This window comes from Onychomys torridus, chromosome 6 (assembly GCF_903995425.1).
Source record: "Onychomys torridus chromosome 6, mOncTor1.1, whole genome shotgun sequence".
Classification (NCBI taxonomy): Eukaryota; Metazoa; Chordata; class Mammalia; order Rodentia; family Cricetidae; genus Onychomys; species Onychomys torridus.
This window is the reverse complement of record NC_050448.1, coordinates 62500610-62519529: the sequence shown is the minus strand read 5'-3', so window position 1 is coordinate 62519529 and position 18920 is coordinate 62500610. Positions and strand designations below refer to the sequence as shown.

Below are 18920 nucleotides of genomic sequence, written 5' to 3'. Positions count from 1 at the left end.
TTGTGGAACAGGTCCACTTGGATGTACCTGGTTGTTGTGGGGTTCATGAGATCCTGAAGTCTTCTTGGATTTCTAAAGCTGGGCCATCTCTAAACACAGCTTGCATGTGCTGACTCTGAGGAAACACTTTCTAGAAGGTTTTACCTCAATGATGCTGGTCTCTTCTTAGTCACCACTGATTTCTTAGCTTCAGCTGGCCATTGTCAAGTGTCCCAGTAAAGCAAAGTAAGGTTATTTATGTGTGAATTCAATAGGAGCCCAGGGGAATGAGTGAACCTAGCAGAGGGATCCAGAGATTAGGATGGATAGATATTCAGAAGCCTTGACTAGTTCCTTATTCCATTCTTTCATTTATTGGTTCAAGAAACATTGGTTGTATACCACTGAGTTGAAGGGCTGTGTGTACCTGGCTCACTGTGGGCATACTTCAAGTATTTGTGGGATAAGCTCATCATTAATTGGTTTGACCGATTTGTTATTTCTTATACGTTGTCAGGTCACTTTGTCACAGTGGATCAGGACTCCGGCTCTCCTCTCTCTCCAGGTTACCCTTTTCCTTCAGGCTATGTACTGAAATGATGTCACATCTGTCTCATTCCTATGTGCCCCACTCTATCACCATGTGGCTTTTTAGTCAAAGTATTCAAAAATATAATTTTAGAGTTTTCTATTCCCTAGGAAAAATTGTGGTTCACTTTAAAGTTGTTTATAAATGACTTATACTCTACTTTTATGTTTTTGTCTTATTTTTCTGTTCATGTTTCTATAGCTTTTTGTTTACTTTCTGTTCTTCCTCCATTTCCTCCAGTTTTCTTTAGGATTAAGAATGAGACATAGTAAAATAAATTTTTCTTTTAAAAGAGAACTTACAGAAGAAAGAATATACTTATATAGAGTGAGTACGCTCTTCTTTATTTGCATATGTGTCATGTATGTGATTACATGTGTGTTTATGTGCGAAGTTGAAAAAGTCAACATTAGTATCTTTCTCTATCCTTCTCCATCTTGTTTTTTGAATAGGGTCTCTCACTAACCCAGAGCTTCAGCGACCCACATTTTGCTGGCCCCTGGAAGAACTGGAGTTACAGATATGTAGTGCAGTACCCAGCTTATATGTAGGTGATGAGGATCTGAACTCAGGTCCTCATGCTTGGCTGGCAGACATTTCACTGTCTGTGTCAACCCCCTTTCGATTAATTATGAGCTATGGTGTGAATTTCCTGAGCTCGTAAAATGAAACTACAGAAGGCATTCTGCTGCTTTTAGGGTGTGGCTTAGTCTCACTGCTGGACAGTAGATTCTTAAAAAATGTTCACTTTAATAACTAGAAAGAAAACAAAGAAGCTTAAAGACTCAGTGGTAGAGTGTTTGCCAAGCATGTGCAAGGCATGGGTTCAACCTCAGCATGGAAAAAAATGGAAACAAAGAAATAATTGAAATGGAATCAAGATTTAGGGTCTCTGTAGATTGTTTCTCATGTCTGCCTTTTTTTTTTCCTATCAGCACTGACAATTGCAAATTTACTGCATTTAATTTTAAATTTACTAATTAATGGGCAATTTATTTTTCATGGAAAAAATCATTGTTTGAGTACTTATCAAATTGATTTCTTCAATTAATTTTAAACTTTTGACTTATTTTTATCTTACAAGCTTTGTCTAGAGTTTGTAATTATTCAAATAAATTACTCATAAAACTTCTAGAAAGTTAAATAGTTAAGCTTAATCTCACAACAGCAGCAGCAAAATCCAAACTTGGGAAACCCCATTTTCCAGAGAAGGGTGCTGTCCCTTCATCCGAATTAGGGTTATTATTTATTTGGCTTACACCGCCATTGTTCACCTTCAAAGGAAATCAGGACAGAAACTCTGGCAGGGCTGGAACCTGGAGACAGAAGCTGATGCAGAGGCCATGGAGGAGTGCTGCTTATTGGCTTGCTTCCATGGCTTGCTCAGCCTGTTTTCTTTTAGAACCCAGGATCACAATGGACTGGGTTCTTCCCCATCAATCACTAATTAATAAAATGGTAGACAGGCTTGATATTTTTATTAATTAACTTTTTATTTTACATCCCAGCCACAGTTCTCCTTTCTCTCATGCCAGCCTCCCCACTTTCCTCCCAATCTACTCCTTCTCCATTTCCTACAGCTTGATCTTATGGAAGCATTTTCTTAATTGAGGTTCCCTCAGATGACTTTAGCTGTGTCAAGTTGACAAGGAGTCATTTGTGCTGGCTAGTTTTATGTCATCTTGACACACAAACACATCATTTTTCAACTAGAACATTTCCTTTCTCATTTATCCCCAAGATAGCATCACAATATAAAACCACAGCTAAGAGCATGGCCATCAGCCTTTAATGGACAACTCAAGGAAGAGAACTAACCGTTCAACACATCTTGAGCAGAAACGGATATTAAACTAGTTAACCTGAGACAAGCTGAAGTTATCTGAGGGGGGCGGACAGTTAATTAAGAAAATGTCTCCCTAAGATCAGGTTGTAGGTAAGCCTGTTGTTAACCATTTTCTTAATTATTGATTGATGGGGGAGGGCTCCATCCATTGTGAGTGGTGCCAGTCCTGGGTTGATGGTCCTGTGTTCTAAAAGAAAGCAGGCTTAGAAAGCCATGGGGAGCAAGCCAGTAAGCAGCACTCCTGGGTCTCGGTTTCTGTTCCCCACGCTTGTCCATGGTTCTTTTGCTCTAAAACCACCAGACGGGCATTGGTCACTGAAGTGTCCTGTTTTGCCTTGTGTTCCCCCAACCATCTCCTCCAGGACTGCCTGGGTTTCTGTTTGAAGATGAGTCTGTCATTTAGATTTTTCTTTCTCTCTTTGCTGGATATTGGTTGATGTATTTGTTGGTTGAATTTATTACCCAGTGAAAATGTCAGCACCTGCAGGCATCTTGGCAGCCCTTGCCACATTTCCCGAGAACCGCCACCCGATTGCCATGCTTACAGAATGTCATTTTCAGCGGAAGTTCCCTGACCTTCACCTGTTCCATGAAAATGAAATTTCATTTCACAGTTCCTCTTCTCTGCTGGCTTTTGAATACAGAATGTACATATTGAAAGCTATGCTTCCCAGTTTTTTCTTTCCTGACTCATACTCATAATTTTTACATATAGACCACTATTTTTAGCATGAAAGTGTAATCTGTTGGCTAGAAGATTATAGATTTTCAACTATATAAGCAACAGGTTGCATACCGATTCCTTGTCCTAATTTGATATATGATTCTCACTGCTCAGAAGTCTGGGAGAGGGGGTGGAAGTTATTTATAAATTGCTGAAGAGGATTCACCACCAGTCAGGTGCCGAGGTAGGAAGAAACACAGGAGGCTTCTAGTTGCCTTGAAATGAGAGAACTCTGACAGATCTTAAAGCGCACACAGTCTCTTCTGTGAGCCAATTAGTGATAATTGAGCCTTGTGTTAGCCAGCTTCTGGTTTGAGTAGCTCTCTTCCCTTCCCGACCACAGCTCAGAGGAGAACCCAACAATTAAGTACATCTGGCTTTCTTGGTCAGTTACTGAGACAGAAACCATCACATCTCTACTCTCATGTCTCACAATGTTTTAAACAAAATGCAATTGAAAATGGGTATCTGTATTGACTGAAAAACAGAAAATAAGTAAGGACCCATCTGTCACCAAGAACATTGGCCTCCGGCACCTTCACCCACCACAGTGGCCCCTGGCTAGTCCTGTCCACTTCGCTGCCCAAGTGGAACGTTGGCCACAGGCTCTAGCTGACCTGATTTGCAGCAGAGTGAGCTCAGAGGTGGAAAAACAAATGAGAACACTTTACACTAAGTTCTTGCTCCCAATGTGAAATTTTTTCAAGGAGGCTGGCTCATTCCTCCTCAAACCATTACAGCTTTCCCTGATGGCTCCTGATAGGAGTGTGTCATAATTAAAAGACAGTGTCACACCAGTGAATACCAATCATTAGGGCTGGCCTAGGAGCTGTCAGCCAGGTCTAGATCCCTGGGGGGACTTCTGAGCACTTGTCTTTAAACTAACCAGCATCTCTCCTTATCTCCCTCAGTGCCCCAAGTTTAGTGGATTCAACAGCAGGGCAAAGCAAAGATATACAGATGTGTTTATCTGAAAGCTGTTGTTTCTGTGGGGGTCAGTGATCAAATTCAGGGCCTTGCGCACACTAGGCAAATGTTCTACCACTGAGCTACACTCCCAGCCTAGTAACTTGCTTTTTTATAGGGTAATAGTCCCTTTAGATTGAGTTACAAGAAAGCTAGAAGTCCCCCCAGGGAGAAGGGAAAATAAGTAGAACAGCTTGGGCAGGGGAGGTGGGAAGGGGAGGAGGTCCCTTGGACATCCAGGACGGCCTCACATACCATGTTAGATGTGACATTCTGGGGAGATTTGAAGTTGAGCAAATAAGGACTCAGAACTTTCTGGAGTCACAGCCAGAGAGGGCCATGAGTTTGCATTTGATAAGATCCTGTGCTGGTGACACTGTCATTTTATGGGGAGGGCCATTTCATAGCATTGCTTCTACTAAACTTTCTGGAGTGATTTATGATAATTCAGGGACACATGTCTAGACTGGTGCTCTTTGCCGAGTAAAGATGATGGTGAAAAGTAGTGTGTCCACATCTGTTGACAATTAAAGGTTGCTGGAAAGTGCTTGTCGTAAATTAGTAATGAGGAATTCACAAAATCGTGCTTTCAAACTCCCTCCTCCTTCTTTTAGGAACAGAAACAAAACAACATGGCTGTGGAGGTAGCTGGATGCAGAGCGCTGCTGGGCATGCTTGAGGCCCTGGGTCCCAACCCCAGCAAAGCAGCAACAAACTGAAACCAATACGTACATGTGCAGATGAAAGATCAGAAGCCCTTTAATACTCACAGTACTAATCTGGAAGTGGGAGCTCCTTATTTCCTTTTGTAACAAAATGTACTCAGAATTTTTTCTACAGAGGGCATGCAATAGAATCATGAAAAATTAAACATCCAGATTTGCCTTTTAACACTGCATCTGGTTTTGAGGTCATCAAACAAAACAAGACAAAAACTTGCCAGAAACCCAGGAAATGGAATGGAAAGCAGAAGCCTGGGTCAGGTGGGAGCCTCTAGCGATCAGTCTTCCCAAGTGTCCCAGAGCAAAGGATGGCCATGACAGCTAGCCAGGGTTCAGATAACAAACCAAAGAGAAAGAGAGAGGCTTTTATTTGAGTTGTCAGCCTCAGCCTTGAGATACAGTGCAAATGGCTTTAACAGCCAGATCACATCTTTGTGAACAATGCCACAAAGATAGAAAAGGAGCATTATATTTTTATCTCCAGATGTCCTGAATAAAGTACACTTGGTTCCCATTTCATCTTGATAGCGTATCACAGATCAAGGTGAAAGTCTTCCCAGAAGAAGCACTGACATTGGAGTAGGTTTGGTTTTTTTCCACTCTGGCTGGAGAAGCTCTGCGTGTCGTCATAAGTACATGCCCAGTGCCGACCCATTATGGTTACTGTCTGTCTCTCCAAGAGTCTTCTTGCCTTAATGGATTTCTCAGGTGTCACAATGTCCTGGCCTCTAGAAAATGCAGACGGGACATGAGTGTCTGCAAGGATCCCATCTAACTGAGCACACTGTGATATCACCTACCATCTGCCACAACATATGCTGAAAAGACGCGATTTACAAACTGAGTGTGCACTAAAACTCAGGTTTCCTGGCACACGTTCTCCAGGGTCAACTTTCCAGTGGAGTTTCACAGGTACTAGGAAGTAAGACAGTGATGTCCTTGTACAGGCTTCTGGTATGGGGAGGACTTCACTCACTGAAAACTCTTGTTTATCTGCATCTCAGATAAAGACCCATGCCAGCTCAGGCTGCGCCTTTTGACTTGGGGCTTTACCTTACCTAGGGCCAACAGGAAAACCAGAAGAAAGTCAGAGGTTAGGGACAATGTCCATAAACAGGTGTCAGTCCGAAGACAAGATTAAAAGTTCAAAATTCAAGCATGGTCTCTGTAGAGTTAATGTTCTCAGGACTATGAGTCAGCATACTGTGGACCCCGAGGAAACCAAGCAGAGTCACAAGAGGAGGAAGAGGAGGGGGAACAGTGGGAGAAAGGAGAGGGTAGCTTCACGTGCTTCCCCAGGTGCTTGGGAATCCTTAAGCACAGGAACAGTACTCTGTGTTTCTGTCACTCAGAGCTCCTAGAATGCTCATGAATGAATGGGCCATGAAAAAGAGGCGGGACGGGGTGACACCCCTCCCCAACACAGGCCAGTAGACACACTGCACCCTCCATTGACTTTGGAACCTTTTAACTCTGTCCTGAGTTCCTGGTCTTCCCACATGTCTGAGCTTTCCTTCACTACCATGAGTGATGAGGGATTTTGGCGGGTGAGTGGCATAAGTCACACCGTCCTGGACCTAGCTGGGAGAGGATCATATATAATTAAAGTATCCACCTGATTTTTGGAATCAGATGAGAACCAATCTTGTATTCCCAGCTATTTTATTTCTCGTAATTTGTACCTGTAATCCATCCACATCGTAACGGTCAAAGGACTGGTCCATGAATGAGTGGTAGGTATCTTCCTTTGACAACAATGCCTCCCAAATGGTCTCTCTACCCTTATTTTTGTAGCTCCCTCCCCGTTCCTCTCTAATCCTTCTTGAGAAAGCCAGGGTGATACTTAGGAAGCACTTGCCATTTCCTGTCACCTCTCCGTTCCATGGTTCTCACTACAGCAGCTCAGAGTCACTGTAAGACACAGTTCCCATTTCCAGGCCCTGCAGCCTGGCTTCATCCACGGCTCTTCTCTTGCTGGCTTGGGGCTCCACCACCCCAGGATCTTTGCACTCACAGTTTTCACGCGCGGAGTATTATTCTAGGTACCGTCACCCGTCAAGTCTCTGTGTGGGTCTCTTTCCCACTGAGATCGAGCCTAATTCTCTCAAAAATTCCACTCTCATTCTGCCATCCCTGGCCCTTCCCTGCTTGATATTTCTCTGCAATGCATAGCAGTTATTATCTAAAGAATACATAATGTCTTTTTTTTCTGTATTGTCCATGCCGCTGTCCATACACAGAATAGGAGCATCACAGAGGCAATGATGTTTAGTCTATTTTGTTTACAAACATAATTATGCCTTAGAGAATGATGCTCCATATAATATAATGTGCTCAAAAACCATTGGTGAGTTGAACTGCTAAATTTTATAGCAGTCTTGTGGGCAGTTTTCTTATATACTGTTTTATATATTTGAAAGGTCACGTCTGATTGGAACAAGTGAAACCTCCATAAAATTGTATACACCCCCCCCTGGAGGCTATAAGGCAGGCTAAGCATGGAGTAGGCTCTAAGTGGCAGCCAAGGGGCCTATGGATAGACATTCACAGGAAACGACTCTTTGAGAGCCCTCTGTTTCTTCTCTACTGAAGCTGTAATTCACTGGCTGAAGAAAATGTGTGTCCTATTGTCTAGGATGTGCCGGGTGTGAGGAAAGGGGTCGTTTTCCCACCAATATTTCCAACAAATCATTTTTGAATACTCTTTTTAAATTCAGTTTTTGGAGACAGGGGCCTCACTGTGTTGCTTAGGCTGAACTTGAACTCTTGGACTGTGGTGGTTTGAAGAAGAATGGCCTCCATAGGCTTGCATATTTGAATGCTTGGTTACCAGAGGGCAGTACTGTGTGAAAGGTTTAGAAGGATTAGGAGGTGTGGCCTTGCCGGAGTACCTGTGGCCTTAATTAGATCAGGATACAGCTCTCAGCTACTGCTCCAGTGCCTGTGTGTTGCCATGTTCCCTGTCATGCTGATCGTGGACTAAACCTCTGAAACTGTAAGCAAGTCCCCACTTAAATGCTTTCTTTTATAAGTTGCCTTGGTCGTGGTGTCTCTTCACAGAAACACAACAATGACTAAGACATAGACTCAAGTGATTCCTATATCAGTCTCCTCAGGAGCTGGGACTACACATCCATGCTCAGTCCCAATTTATTGTTTTATTTCATGTATGTATATGGTATGTGTGCATGTTCACATGTGTGTAGGTGCATGTTTGTGTGTGGAGCCTGAGGATGACATCAGGTGTCTTTGTTGGTGGCTCCCCACTTTAGTCATCAAGACAGGGTCTCTCAATTGAATCAAGAGATTACCAATATGGTCTAGTTGAGCTAGCTAGCTTGTTCCAGGGATCCTTTTTTCTTCTGCACCGAATTACAGGTGGGCTGCCATATCTACCCAGCATTTACATGGGTTCTTGGGCTCCAAACTCTAGTCCTCAGACTTTGTAACTGCTGAGCCACCTCCACAGCCTAGCTCTATTTAAAAATACTGGAGTTGTCATGGTAGGCATGGTTCTACGTGCCTGTGGTTCAAATTATTCAGGAGACTAAGGTAGGAGGGTCACTTGAGTTCAGAAGTTCAGGACCAATGTGGGGAACATAATGAGGTCCAGTCTTTACAAGGCAGGTCTGGCTGATTGTCACTGCCCTATGTCTAGCTACACATATTTCCCACCACGTGTTTTCTTTCATTAGAAACGTGGACATAAATGATGAAAGCCCATGGATTGCTATTGGTTGTGTAATTGAAATAGGGGCAGCAGGACCATAACTTCCAAGGCCTTTCTAAGGTATTACCCGAGGCTTTCTCTGACCATATTTCTGTGTACCAGTCCCATTGGCTAAAACCTCCATTAATCTGTTGACTTTTCATTTGAATTCATATTGCTATTGAAAATCATATTCTAAAGATGGAACAAGGTAATACTCATTCTTTACAAAGCCATCTTATTGTGTTTAGCTTGATGTTAACAGTGCATTTATGTATCTGAGGAGTATTATTGTCTAGCAGAATACTGTGTCATATGTAATGGTTATAATTTAGAAATGAAAACCACTAGTTGTCTTATTTTTCCCCCCTTTGGTGTTGCTGGCTCTGTGATTTTTCTCTTTGTCTGTAAACATATATAAAATGAGTTACCGTAAATGAATTACACAGGTGTAATCCCATTGAAGGTTCTGGAAACGGCTTTTAGCCTCCAGATGCAAGCTCTTACGGTCTGTATCAGATCAGAAGTGTGAGACAGAATCACAGCTCCAGTATTCAAGGTTTGCTTGTTGTTAATTTTATGGGGGACATAAAAGCTAATGTAAAGCATCTGTCACATCCTTGACCTCCTTTAAGAAACCTGTATCCATGGTAGCAGGTAGCAGGGAGAAGGAGGAGACTCCAGATCTACACAAAGCATCCCAGGAAGAAGTGCTTATCTCAGGAGTATCTCTTCCATACTGTGTGGATGCACTAAAGAGGCTAGGGTAAGTTTCTCTCTATCCAATCAGTGCACGTTAATTTTGGGCTCACACCTTCTTCCTGGTGCTGGAGCAGTGAGCAAATCACACAAGAATCCTCCTGCCCTGCCTCACCTGGAACTCACTTTTACTATGACTAAACAAGTTAGGGTGAAATATGTTACATGCAACAGCCTACTTCACACAACACTGGTTAAGGCAAGAGTTTAGGGGCCTAATCTTTCAATGCTGGAGCTGGGCTTTCTGGTAGAATATTATTTTAAGGTGTGTTACTTTTGTTTATGCTCTGGAACATTTGTTTAATGATCCAAATGTTTGATGAAATAAAATTAACCTGAGGTCAGGAGGCTGAGTCAGCAACTAGCTGACAGGAAGTGGTAGGGAGGAGCCAGGTGGAGAGGAGCTTTTAAGTGGGGCTGGGAGAAGGACGAGGGATTTTTGGGAGACCCAAGCAAGGAAAGGATAGGTAAGCTACTTGCTATGCAGCCTCTCTGAATGATCAGAATTCCACCTCAGCCTTTGACTCTTGAGTTCTTTAGTGGGACAGAGATTTAGAAAAGTTCCCTTGGTAGTTTTGAAAGAGTTGGTGCCTGAGGGAACAGAATCCCCCCAGGCTGTGGCCCTTTTGGTTGAACTGCTGCTGGTAGCTGGGGAGCTATGTTGCTGATTAGAACGGCTGTTGCTTAAAAGGCAGCCAGAGTTATAAAGAAAAACAACAGGGCTTCTCTTTTGAATAGACTGAGTTCCATAGATCTCACTGACACAATGATACTTAGCAGAGATCTGAAGGAGGGATAGCCTCAGTGCAGAGTTCTGGGTGTAGGGACTCCCAGCCCAGAGGAACAGCCTGTGCAAAGGCCCTGAGACTGAGGCTTTGTAGAGGGAGTAGCAGTATTCGTGTGCCTAAGGTCAAGTGAGTAAAAAAGGAGGTGATATAGACAGGGATGCAAGAGACGGCTATGCACTCTAGGGCTTCCTAGGTCCAAAACAGGCCCTGAGTGTCGTTAGAGTTTTCCTGCCTGGTCCACAGTCAGGACAAATCTCTCTCATCCGCCAGTCCCACAGTCGCTCAGACCCAACCAAGTAAGCACACAGAGACTTACATTACTTATAAACTGTGTGGCCATGGCAGGCTTTTTGTTATCTACTTCTTTTATCTTAAATTAACCCATTTCTATTAATCTACACTTTGCCATGTGGCTTGTGGTTTACTGGTGTCTTTACATGTTGCTTGTCATGGCAGCGGCTGGCAGTGTCTCTCCTCCCGCAGCCTTCCACCTCCCAGAATTCTCTTCTCTCTTGTCCCGCCTATACTTCCTGCTTGGCCACTGGCCAAACAGCATTTTATTTATACAGAGCGATATCCACAGCACCTGAGATCCTCTGGGAGGAAATCACTGAAGAGTTTCAGACAGAGACATGAGACATAGTTCTATTTGGAAAGGATCATAAAGCGGCTTTGTAAGAAAGAGGTAGTTGGGCTTTCAACCGGGAGATTAAGTCAGGAAACTGCAGTAAAACCTGCCCTGAGATCATGGTGGCTTGGAGGGAGGTGGCACGTGGTGCTGAGATGAAGTCTCTGTAGGTTGTATGTGGAAGGCAGAGTCAATGGAATTTGCTGGCAGATTGAATGGGGGTGGGGGGCGCATTAAGGGTAGCATTCTCTGAAATTGTTACTTACTGTGCATGAGGAGCACTGAGAGGTCTCTTCCCTGATAATGGACACTCAACATTACATCACTGGCCAGATTAGGAGCTTGTTTCCTCCTTTCCTGTGTTATGTACTGAACACATCTATAGCATTTGCAAGGCTGCAGGCTTAGCATTTCTCTGCCTTTCTGTTTTTGAACTGCAAATTCTTGCTGCCACTGCAAAGCATCCCTACAAAATCTCTGCAGTCCTCTTGAGGCCGAGAACAACAAACATATCCATCCTTCTGCACACCACTGCCTCTGTGCATCAATTATGCCCCCACCATAATCTCCAATGTCTCTTTCCTTCAGACTCTGCTCCAAGCTGTAACTGATTCATGTTCAGCCTGATGCAGTAATCTTCACACTGACTCTTCTGTTTTTCCTGCTCCCAGAAAACCAGCAGCTAGCAATTATATGTGTCCAGTTTCCTTTTCATCCACTCAAGGTCCCTTTGAGAGTCCTGTCTCGGCTTCCTTTGGATTCTCTCTCTCTCCAATGCACCCTCCTCTCCCACCAAATAGTTTAGCATACTCTTTGTGCACATTCTCACCCCATCCTTTTCATCTTTGGCACATATCTATGTGGTTTTGGATTCTCTCTGGCAAGCCACCTTGAGAACTGAGTACATCAAGCAAACACAGGGTATGAATCAGGAACACCCTCACCCCATTTTCTGGTTATCTCTGCTTAGAACATGAGAATTGAACACAAATAGCAAATAGGACCCAGAAGGGTAATTCTTTACTCTGCAAATCTTAATTTTTTTTCTTAGTGTAAAGTAAGCAGTTGATCTGATGGTTTGTCGTCATTTATGCAGCTTGGGCAATATTTCTGGCCCTGTGACTTTAGATACACAGATGAAAATTGTATTTTCTAGCCCCTCCTTTTTTTTGGTCAGATGAAACTATATGACTAATTCTGGCTAATAACTTGAGAGGGTTGGTACCATTTATGATGACTTCATCTTTAAGATAACGCATCTTATGGGGATGATGCATTACTGACAGGAGCTTGGGTCACTGGTGGTGTTCTGAGCTACTGATTGATTGGCTTTACTCCCTTTTGGTAACCTGGCAGATATGGATGATAAACCCTCATTTTTGACTACTGGAATTTTCGGATTATTACTGCTATGTCTATCTTTTTTTTTTTTCTTTTCATGGTGTTGGGAATCAAACACAGGGACTCATATATCCTGTTAGGTATGGGCTTTGTCACTGAGCTAAGCCCTGTCCTAACCTAGCTGATGCTGGCTGAATTTATTCAGGTCACCTGTTTCTGTAATAGATACTTACGAATGGGACCTTAAAGCAAATGAGAGCTTGAATGAATAAGGACAAGCCTAAGTTAGATACCAGACTAACCTATTCTAGCCCCGGGGTCCCTAAGAACTACAACAGTAAAAGGGGGGTCAGCATTAGCTTTGGAGAAGGTGAGAGAACCCCGGAGACAAAATGGAGATCTGTAGGTAGGGGCTGTCTAGGGTTGGAACTGTGCTTTCTCTGTGGTGTCAGAAAAGAGTTTTAGTGATCTCTGCCAAGCAGCCACACAGCTGGGGTCCTAGTTAGTCAGGAAGGAATTTCCATGACACATGATGACAAGAAGCCAAGGCAGGAAGGGCCACTTGCCTCTCTGCTTCATGACCCCCTAAGAGGGGAGTGCCTATGACCTGTGTGCCCAAGCCTGTGGTAGTGGCACAAACTGATTGTGGACCACGTCTGTGCACAGCTCAAGCCAAGTCTGGAGAAGTAAACATGGCTGATGCCATCTAAGTACACACAGTGACAAAGGGATGCTTGCGAGCTTTCTGTGGAGAACATTAGCTAAACTGCCAAGTCTCCTCCTTGCACTCCCTTTGCCAGGGTCCTTGTTTCTTGCTTTGAACTTGGGCAAAGGCGATAGACAAGTGGGCACTTTCTACCTCCCTCCCCCTTTCTATGAAATCTGATGTTTAGGGAGATGCCTTGTTTTTAATTGGGGAGGGGGGCTAGTGAGAGTCGCTAGCGTTGTGCTTATGTTAGGATTTTGTGACAGTGTGAAGTCAATCTTCGAGCAGTTGCAGCTCTCCAGAGCTGTCAGGAACGCAGAGACTTCAACTCTGATTAAAACTCATGACTGGAAAAAATTACCATAATTCAGTGACAGGCATGGAGAGAAAGCCACGATGATACTGGTAACAGTGTGCCAGGGAAGAGGCCACTACAGTGAGTGCTGTACTTCAGCACCCAGGACTTTCCTTAGGGTCACCACCAAGAAACAGTCTTATGAAGGAATGTGAACCAGTGTGTGCTTGGCCTGCCTCAGATACTCACCTTGCAGAGGAAGAGGGACCAGGTATATTCACATGCAGTGATTTCTCTACTGGAGTCACCTTGTTAGAACAGACACTATTGACTCATGTGGTTAAGGGGCCAGCAGAGAAAGAAATTCAAAGTTTCAGTCCAATAAGCCCAATTAATTGTCTGGACCCCTCTGACCACTTCCAATAAAGCTTCTCACCTCAGGGTTCTCAGAACACACTATGCTGTCCTTCTGTCCCCAGGTCACAACAGGCTGTTTCCTGTTACTCTTGCCTCTTTGGGGTCCTGCATGCCTTCACACACTTTGGTTCTTTCTAGGTGGCACTCAGTCCTTGTTAGATTCCTTGGAGATCAGCTGTTAACTTTGCCAATGCCTGGGCCATTCTGGCTGTATCTTAACTATGGACCGTTCAGTTTGTAGCTCAAGTATTTTGACTTAGAATTTAGGGGACTCAAGGAAAGCCTGGTGTTGGGGAGTTAAGTATGTCTGGGGGACTCTTTAGATCTTACTGGGTAAGTGGTGTATTCCTTTGCCTAAGTGGTGCAGGGACATGGGACAGTCTCCTGTTTGTATTGTGGGGCTGCATATTTCTCTACTTCCTCACAGTCAGATAGAATGCCATTTCCTCCATACAATCTTCCTTTACTGAAGTAGGTTGCACTGTTTGATGGCATTCTCTCTGAAGTGTGTGTGTGTGTGTGTGTGTGTGTGTGTGTGTGTGTGTGTGTGTGTGTGTGTGTGTGTGTGTGTGTGTGTGTGTGTGTGTGTGTGAGAGAGAGAGAGAGAGAGAGAGAGAGAGAGAGATCTAAAGTATGTAGATAATCAGCTGTCCATAGTTCTGAATGTCTCAGAAAGCAATGGTCACTCTACTATTATACTATTAGGTGGGCAAACTCTGTGGGAAGCAGATTTTCTCCATTGGAATACTGATTTCAGTCTAAAATCTTCATTTATCAACTCGTATATATGGACTAAAGTCTGTATTCTGCTTACATTTTAACATGGGAAGAACTCTGTTTTACTTACACATGCATATGAATGCTTGCACACACATAGAGAACATTCTGTACTGGTAAGTTATTTTATATCTAGACCAAAAGACACTAGAGTACTTGGAAATAAGTATTTGGAGGGAAATTTAAAAACTAAGTCTAAACAATATTAAGAATGTGAACATCTTTGACTTAGCAATTCTACATTTAGGAATTTATCTTAGAGATAATTGGAGATGTTCAGGAAGAATTATATAAGGACAGATGAGGAACTTCATTAGAGTACTTTTACTACAAAATATTAATAATAGTTTACACTTAAAAATTATTTACACTTAAAATTTGAATATTAGTAAGAGGTACATTCATGGCAGTGTTGGGTTACATTTTATTTTATTTTATGTGTTGCCTGTGTGAATGTATGTGCACCATGATTGTGTGGTACCCACAGAATTCAGAAGAGGGCATCAGATCTCCTGGAATTGGTGTTGTAAGATTGTGAGCTATCATGTGGGCCCTGGGAACTGAACCCAGGTCCTCTGCAGGATCATCAAAAGTGTTGGGGATTCCTGCACGTTTGGTTACCTTGGAGAGCTGCTTTGGGTGCTGCTGTGCGGCCATCCGAAGTCCCTCCAGGGTGGCCGGCTGAAGGATCCTAAAAACTGTACAGAATTTCAAGATGAGTGATACTTCTGAAGTGATTACAGATTTTGAAGAGATGTTTGCAAGCAGATTCACACAAGATGACAAAGAGTACCAGGAATACTTGAAGCGTCCTCCTGAATCTCCCCTAATTGTTGAGGAATGGAACAGCAGAGCTGGTGCCAACCAAAGAAATCGAGGCAACTGGCTGCAAGATAATAGACAGTTTAGAGGTAGGGATAACAGACAAGGATGGCTGAGCGACAATCGATCAAATCAGTGGCATGGACGGTCATGGGGAAACAATTACCCACAGCAGAGACAAGAGCCTTACTATCAACCACAATATGGACAATATGGTCACAACCAGCGGCCTCCATACAGTTACTACTGACAGAAATGTTACGGCTTTGAACAGAAGACGATTCATTTTGATAATGTGTTCAACGTTTGCTTGTCTTCTTTCGGTCATAGTTTTTCATTCTGTTTTACAGAATGGGTTGTTAATTGTTTAGAACTTGAGACTTGAATAAAATTGATCTTGTTAGAGATGTAATGATTGGTAATAAAGTGGATTATATATGATTAAAAAAATTGTTGTTGGTTGTTTTGTCTCTTTTGGGGGCCTGCCACCTAGATCCTAAATAAATCACACACAGAGGCTTGGCTTATTGCTTCCCAGTTTTCTTTAACTTAAATTATCCCGTCTACCTTTTGCCTCTGGGTTTTTCCCATTCTCTTACTTCTGTAAATCTTATTCTTACTTCATGGCTTGCTGTGTAGCTGGGTGGCTGGTCCCTGATGTCTTCATTCTTCTCTGGCTCCTCCTTTATTTCTTCTTCTGTATATTCTCTCTGCCTGCCAGCCCTGCCTATCCTTCCTCCTGCCTTGCTATTGACCGTTCAGATCTTTATTAGAACATCAGGTATTTTAGACAGGCACAGTAACACAGCTTCACAGAGTTAAACAAATGCAACATAAACAAAAGTAACACACCTTAAACTGATATTCTACACCACAAGAGCTCTTAATTGCTGAGCCATCTCTACAGCCCCAACATACTTTTTTAAAATGACTAGGAGGATTACATCAGAACACCAACTGGTTAGTTTTTAGTGTTTTTGAGTGATTTTATAATTTATTCTTTGTATTTCAAACTGTTACCAAGAATGACTACTTTTATAGTAAAAATAAAAAGGTGACTGAAACTATGAAATTTGGTTTGGACAAATGGCTCAGGGTTAGGTAAGTGCACTCACCACAAAGCCTGACAACCTGGGTTCAGTGCCTGAGATCCACATGAAGTAGAGAACAGACTTCCCCAAAACTTGCCTCTGACTTTCGCATGTACACTGTGGCATGCAGGTACCCCACATATACACAAACAAATAAGTGTAATTGATTTTTTTAGTATGTAAATCTCATTGTTCAAATTTTAACTCAGAAGACATACTGAGGTATTACATAACACATACACAGATAGGAAATGTTGGCAAACAATGGAACTTCCAAAAATTGTTGGGACGATTTAGGAAAAGCATTCTGTTTGGGGGAATTATAGCAAAAAGTTGGTGTCTGCTTCTGCTTGCAGCATTTTATTTATTCTAACCCTTGATTTCCACTCTGTATAAAGGAGACAACAAATCATTTTCCTAGAGCTATCATGCAAATTAATGGGGGAACATTCAGACACAGTACTTCTTTTCAGTGGAACAATATGTAACTCCTTAGAAATTAGGGCACAGGATGAAAGGCTGGTGTTGGAGAGGTGAGTCTCTCTGGGTGACACAGGTGACATCCTGTCCTTGTGAGCTACTTCCACCTTGTCCATCTTAGCCACTTGTTAGAGTGACACTGGCTGTGGGATTTGTCCCTCATTTTTACTCACAGATCACTGTTTTAAAATACATATTATTTAGGTATGGCACACCACTGGAAAAGGTTTGTTACACTCTCAGATCTTACAAGGAGTAAACCAGGCTAGTGGGAGCAAGGGCCACAAAGGGAAGGACAAGTTGGTCATGGTCCAGAGGGAGCAGGTGAAAATGTGAGTGCAAGTTTCTATCACCCTGCTGGTTTCAATGGCTGCATCAGTTTCCAAGACACAGAACGGCTCTCAGTTGCCTGGTGTTTGACCCTAGAGCAAGTGACTTAGAGCAGAGAAATGGGGACACAGAGTGTGGGAGACCATCAAAGAAGGTGGTTGGGGATGGTGGTTATAGATTGGAAGATTTACAAATGAGAGACACAGCGCAGCCTGCAGGGCCTGCTCATCAAAGCTACAAAACAAACAGGTTCATACAGATATAGGTTGAGCCAAATTAGCAGCACCATATTTCATCACATCCCTAGGGAAAAGGGCCAGGATCTTGACTTAATCTGAAACCTTTGCCAACCTCTGTTTTCAAGAATTATAATAGTAGTTGTTTTTTTTGTTTTTCTAGTCCAGTATAAAAGCTGTCCTGAAACTAAGAGGCATAAGATGAAAGCTGTTTCATTTGCTCAGGATTCTGCAATTAGAGCTGAGCTCAACTGGGTGACTCTTCTGCTGACCTTGCCAAGGTCTCCCAGAAGAGTACATTCAGTTCACTGGACTAGGCCCAGCTGAAGGCTGCCATGACTGGGCCTCTTCCCAGCCTTCTCTTTGTCTTTGCCTCCTCTAAACAGTCTTCACATGGAAGACAGATGTCCTCCGTATGTCCAGGACTGTCAAGAACGCAGAGGCAGAAGTGGTGTGAGGAATGACTGCCAAGAAAGGAGTGTGTTCATGGGTCATCCATGTGATGAGCCACCTGCCATAGGAGGTGAGGTAGAGCAGCCATTTAGACCTTCAGAGACAGGGAGAACCTTCGAGGTCATCTAGCCCATCCCAGTAGGAAAACAGACCTGAAGTTTCCCATGCACTGGGCTGTATGCATGTTGTACTTTCCCTCAAAGAAATGGTGCACCAGGAGCCATGGGATCCATAGTGGAGCCACTGCCGCGGCCGCCACCATTGCTGCTGCTGCAGCTACTGCCGCTGCTGCCGCTGCTGCAGCTGCTGCCGCTGTTACTTGCACTGCTCACCCTGTGTGGGGGGAGGAGAGTGCGGGGCTGCAACAGTGCGGCCTGCACGCTGCAAGCATGATGGTCGTGCCCAAGGTACAGGGTGGCACCGAGGCAAGGTGGTACACAGCAGCCTGGAGCTTACACAGGTCCTGCCCCCTGGCAAACTGCCCAAATACATGATCACCCAGACTCAGCAACAGGATACCCAAGAGGAAGAATGGTTCACTTTTTGGCTAAGTCTCCTCAAAAGACTTCTGTGGTCAATGTGTCTGTGGTATGTGCTGCTATGGGAGACCATGCTGATGACCGTGGTCCATGTTGCTGCAGGCAGCCATGCTGATGTCCTTAGTCTGTGCTGCTAGTGCAGGCCATGCTGATGTCTGTGATCCATGTTGCTGCCAGAAGCCATGTTGGTGTCTATGATCTGTGTTGTCACTGGCTCTGTGGGAAAGGAAACTTTTTTTGCAGTGGTATTGATGACTGCAGACTCATAACTGAGAATGAGATACTAAAGGCTTCTGTGATAATCTTCTCCTCCCCCAAAGAAACAGTCCAGACAAGAAGCTATTGGAGAGAGTCTTTAAAAATATGTGGTAATGTCAGAATGGCTAAGATCAAAAACACTGAAGACAGCTTATGCTGGAGAGGAAGAGGAGCAAGGGGAACTCTCCTCCACTGTTGGTGGGAATGCAAACTTGTACAGCCACTCTGGAAATCAGTATGGTGGTTTCTCAGAAAATTGGGAATCAGTCTTCCTCAAGACCCAGCTATACCACTCTTGGGCATATACCCAAGAAATACTCAATCTTACCACAAGGACACATGCTCAACTATGTTCATAGCAGCATTATTCATAATAGCAAGAACCTGGAAACAACCTAGATGACCCTCAATTGAAGAATGGATAAAGAAAATGTGGGCACATATATACAATGGAGCAGTAAAAAA

The 18920-nt window shown here is 43.4% G+C and overlaps 1 protein-coding gene across 1 annotated transcript; it reads left to right on the top strand.

Annotated features, from left to right (window-relative positions):
- The first annotated feature begins 14929 nt into the window (after positions 1 to 14929).
- Positions 14930 to 15318, top strand: LOC118585140 (RNA guanine-N7 methyltransferase activating subunit-like). The gene has a single exon (XM_036189297.1). The coding sequence runs from the start codon at positions 14962 to 14964 to the stop codon at positions 15316 to 15318; it is 357 nt and encodes a 118-aa protein (XP_036045190.1). The 5' UTR covers positions 14930 to 14961.
- The last annotated feature ends 3602 nt before the right edge of the window (positions 15319 to 18920 follow it).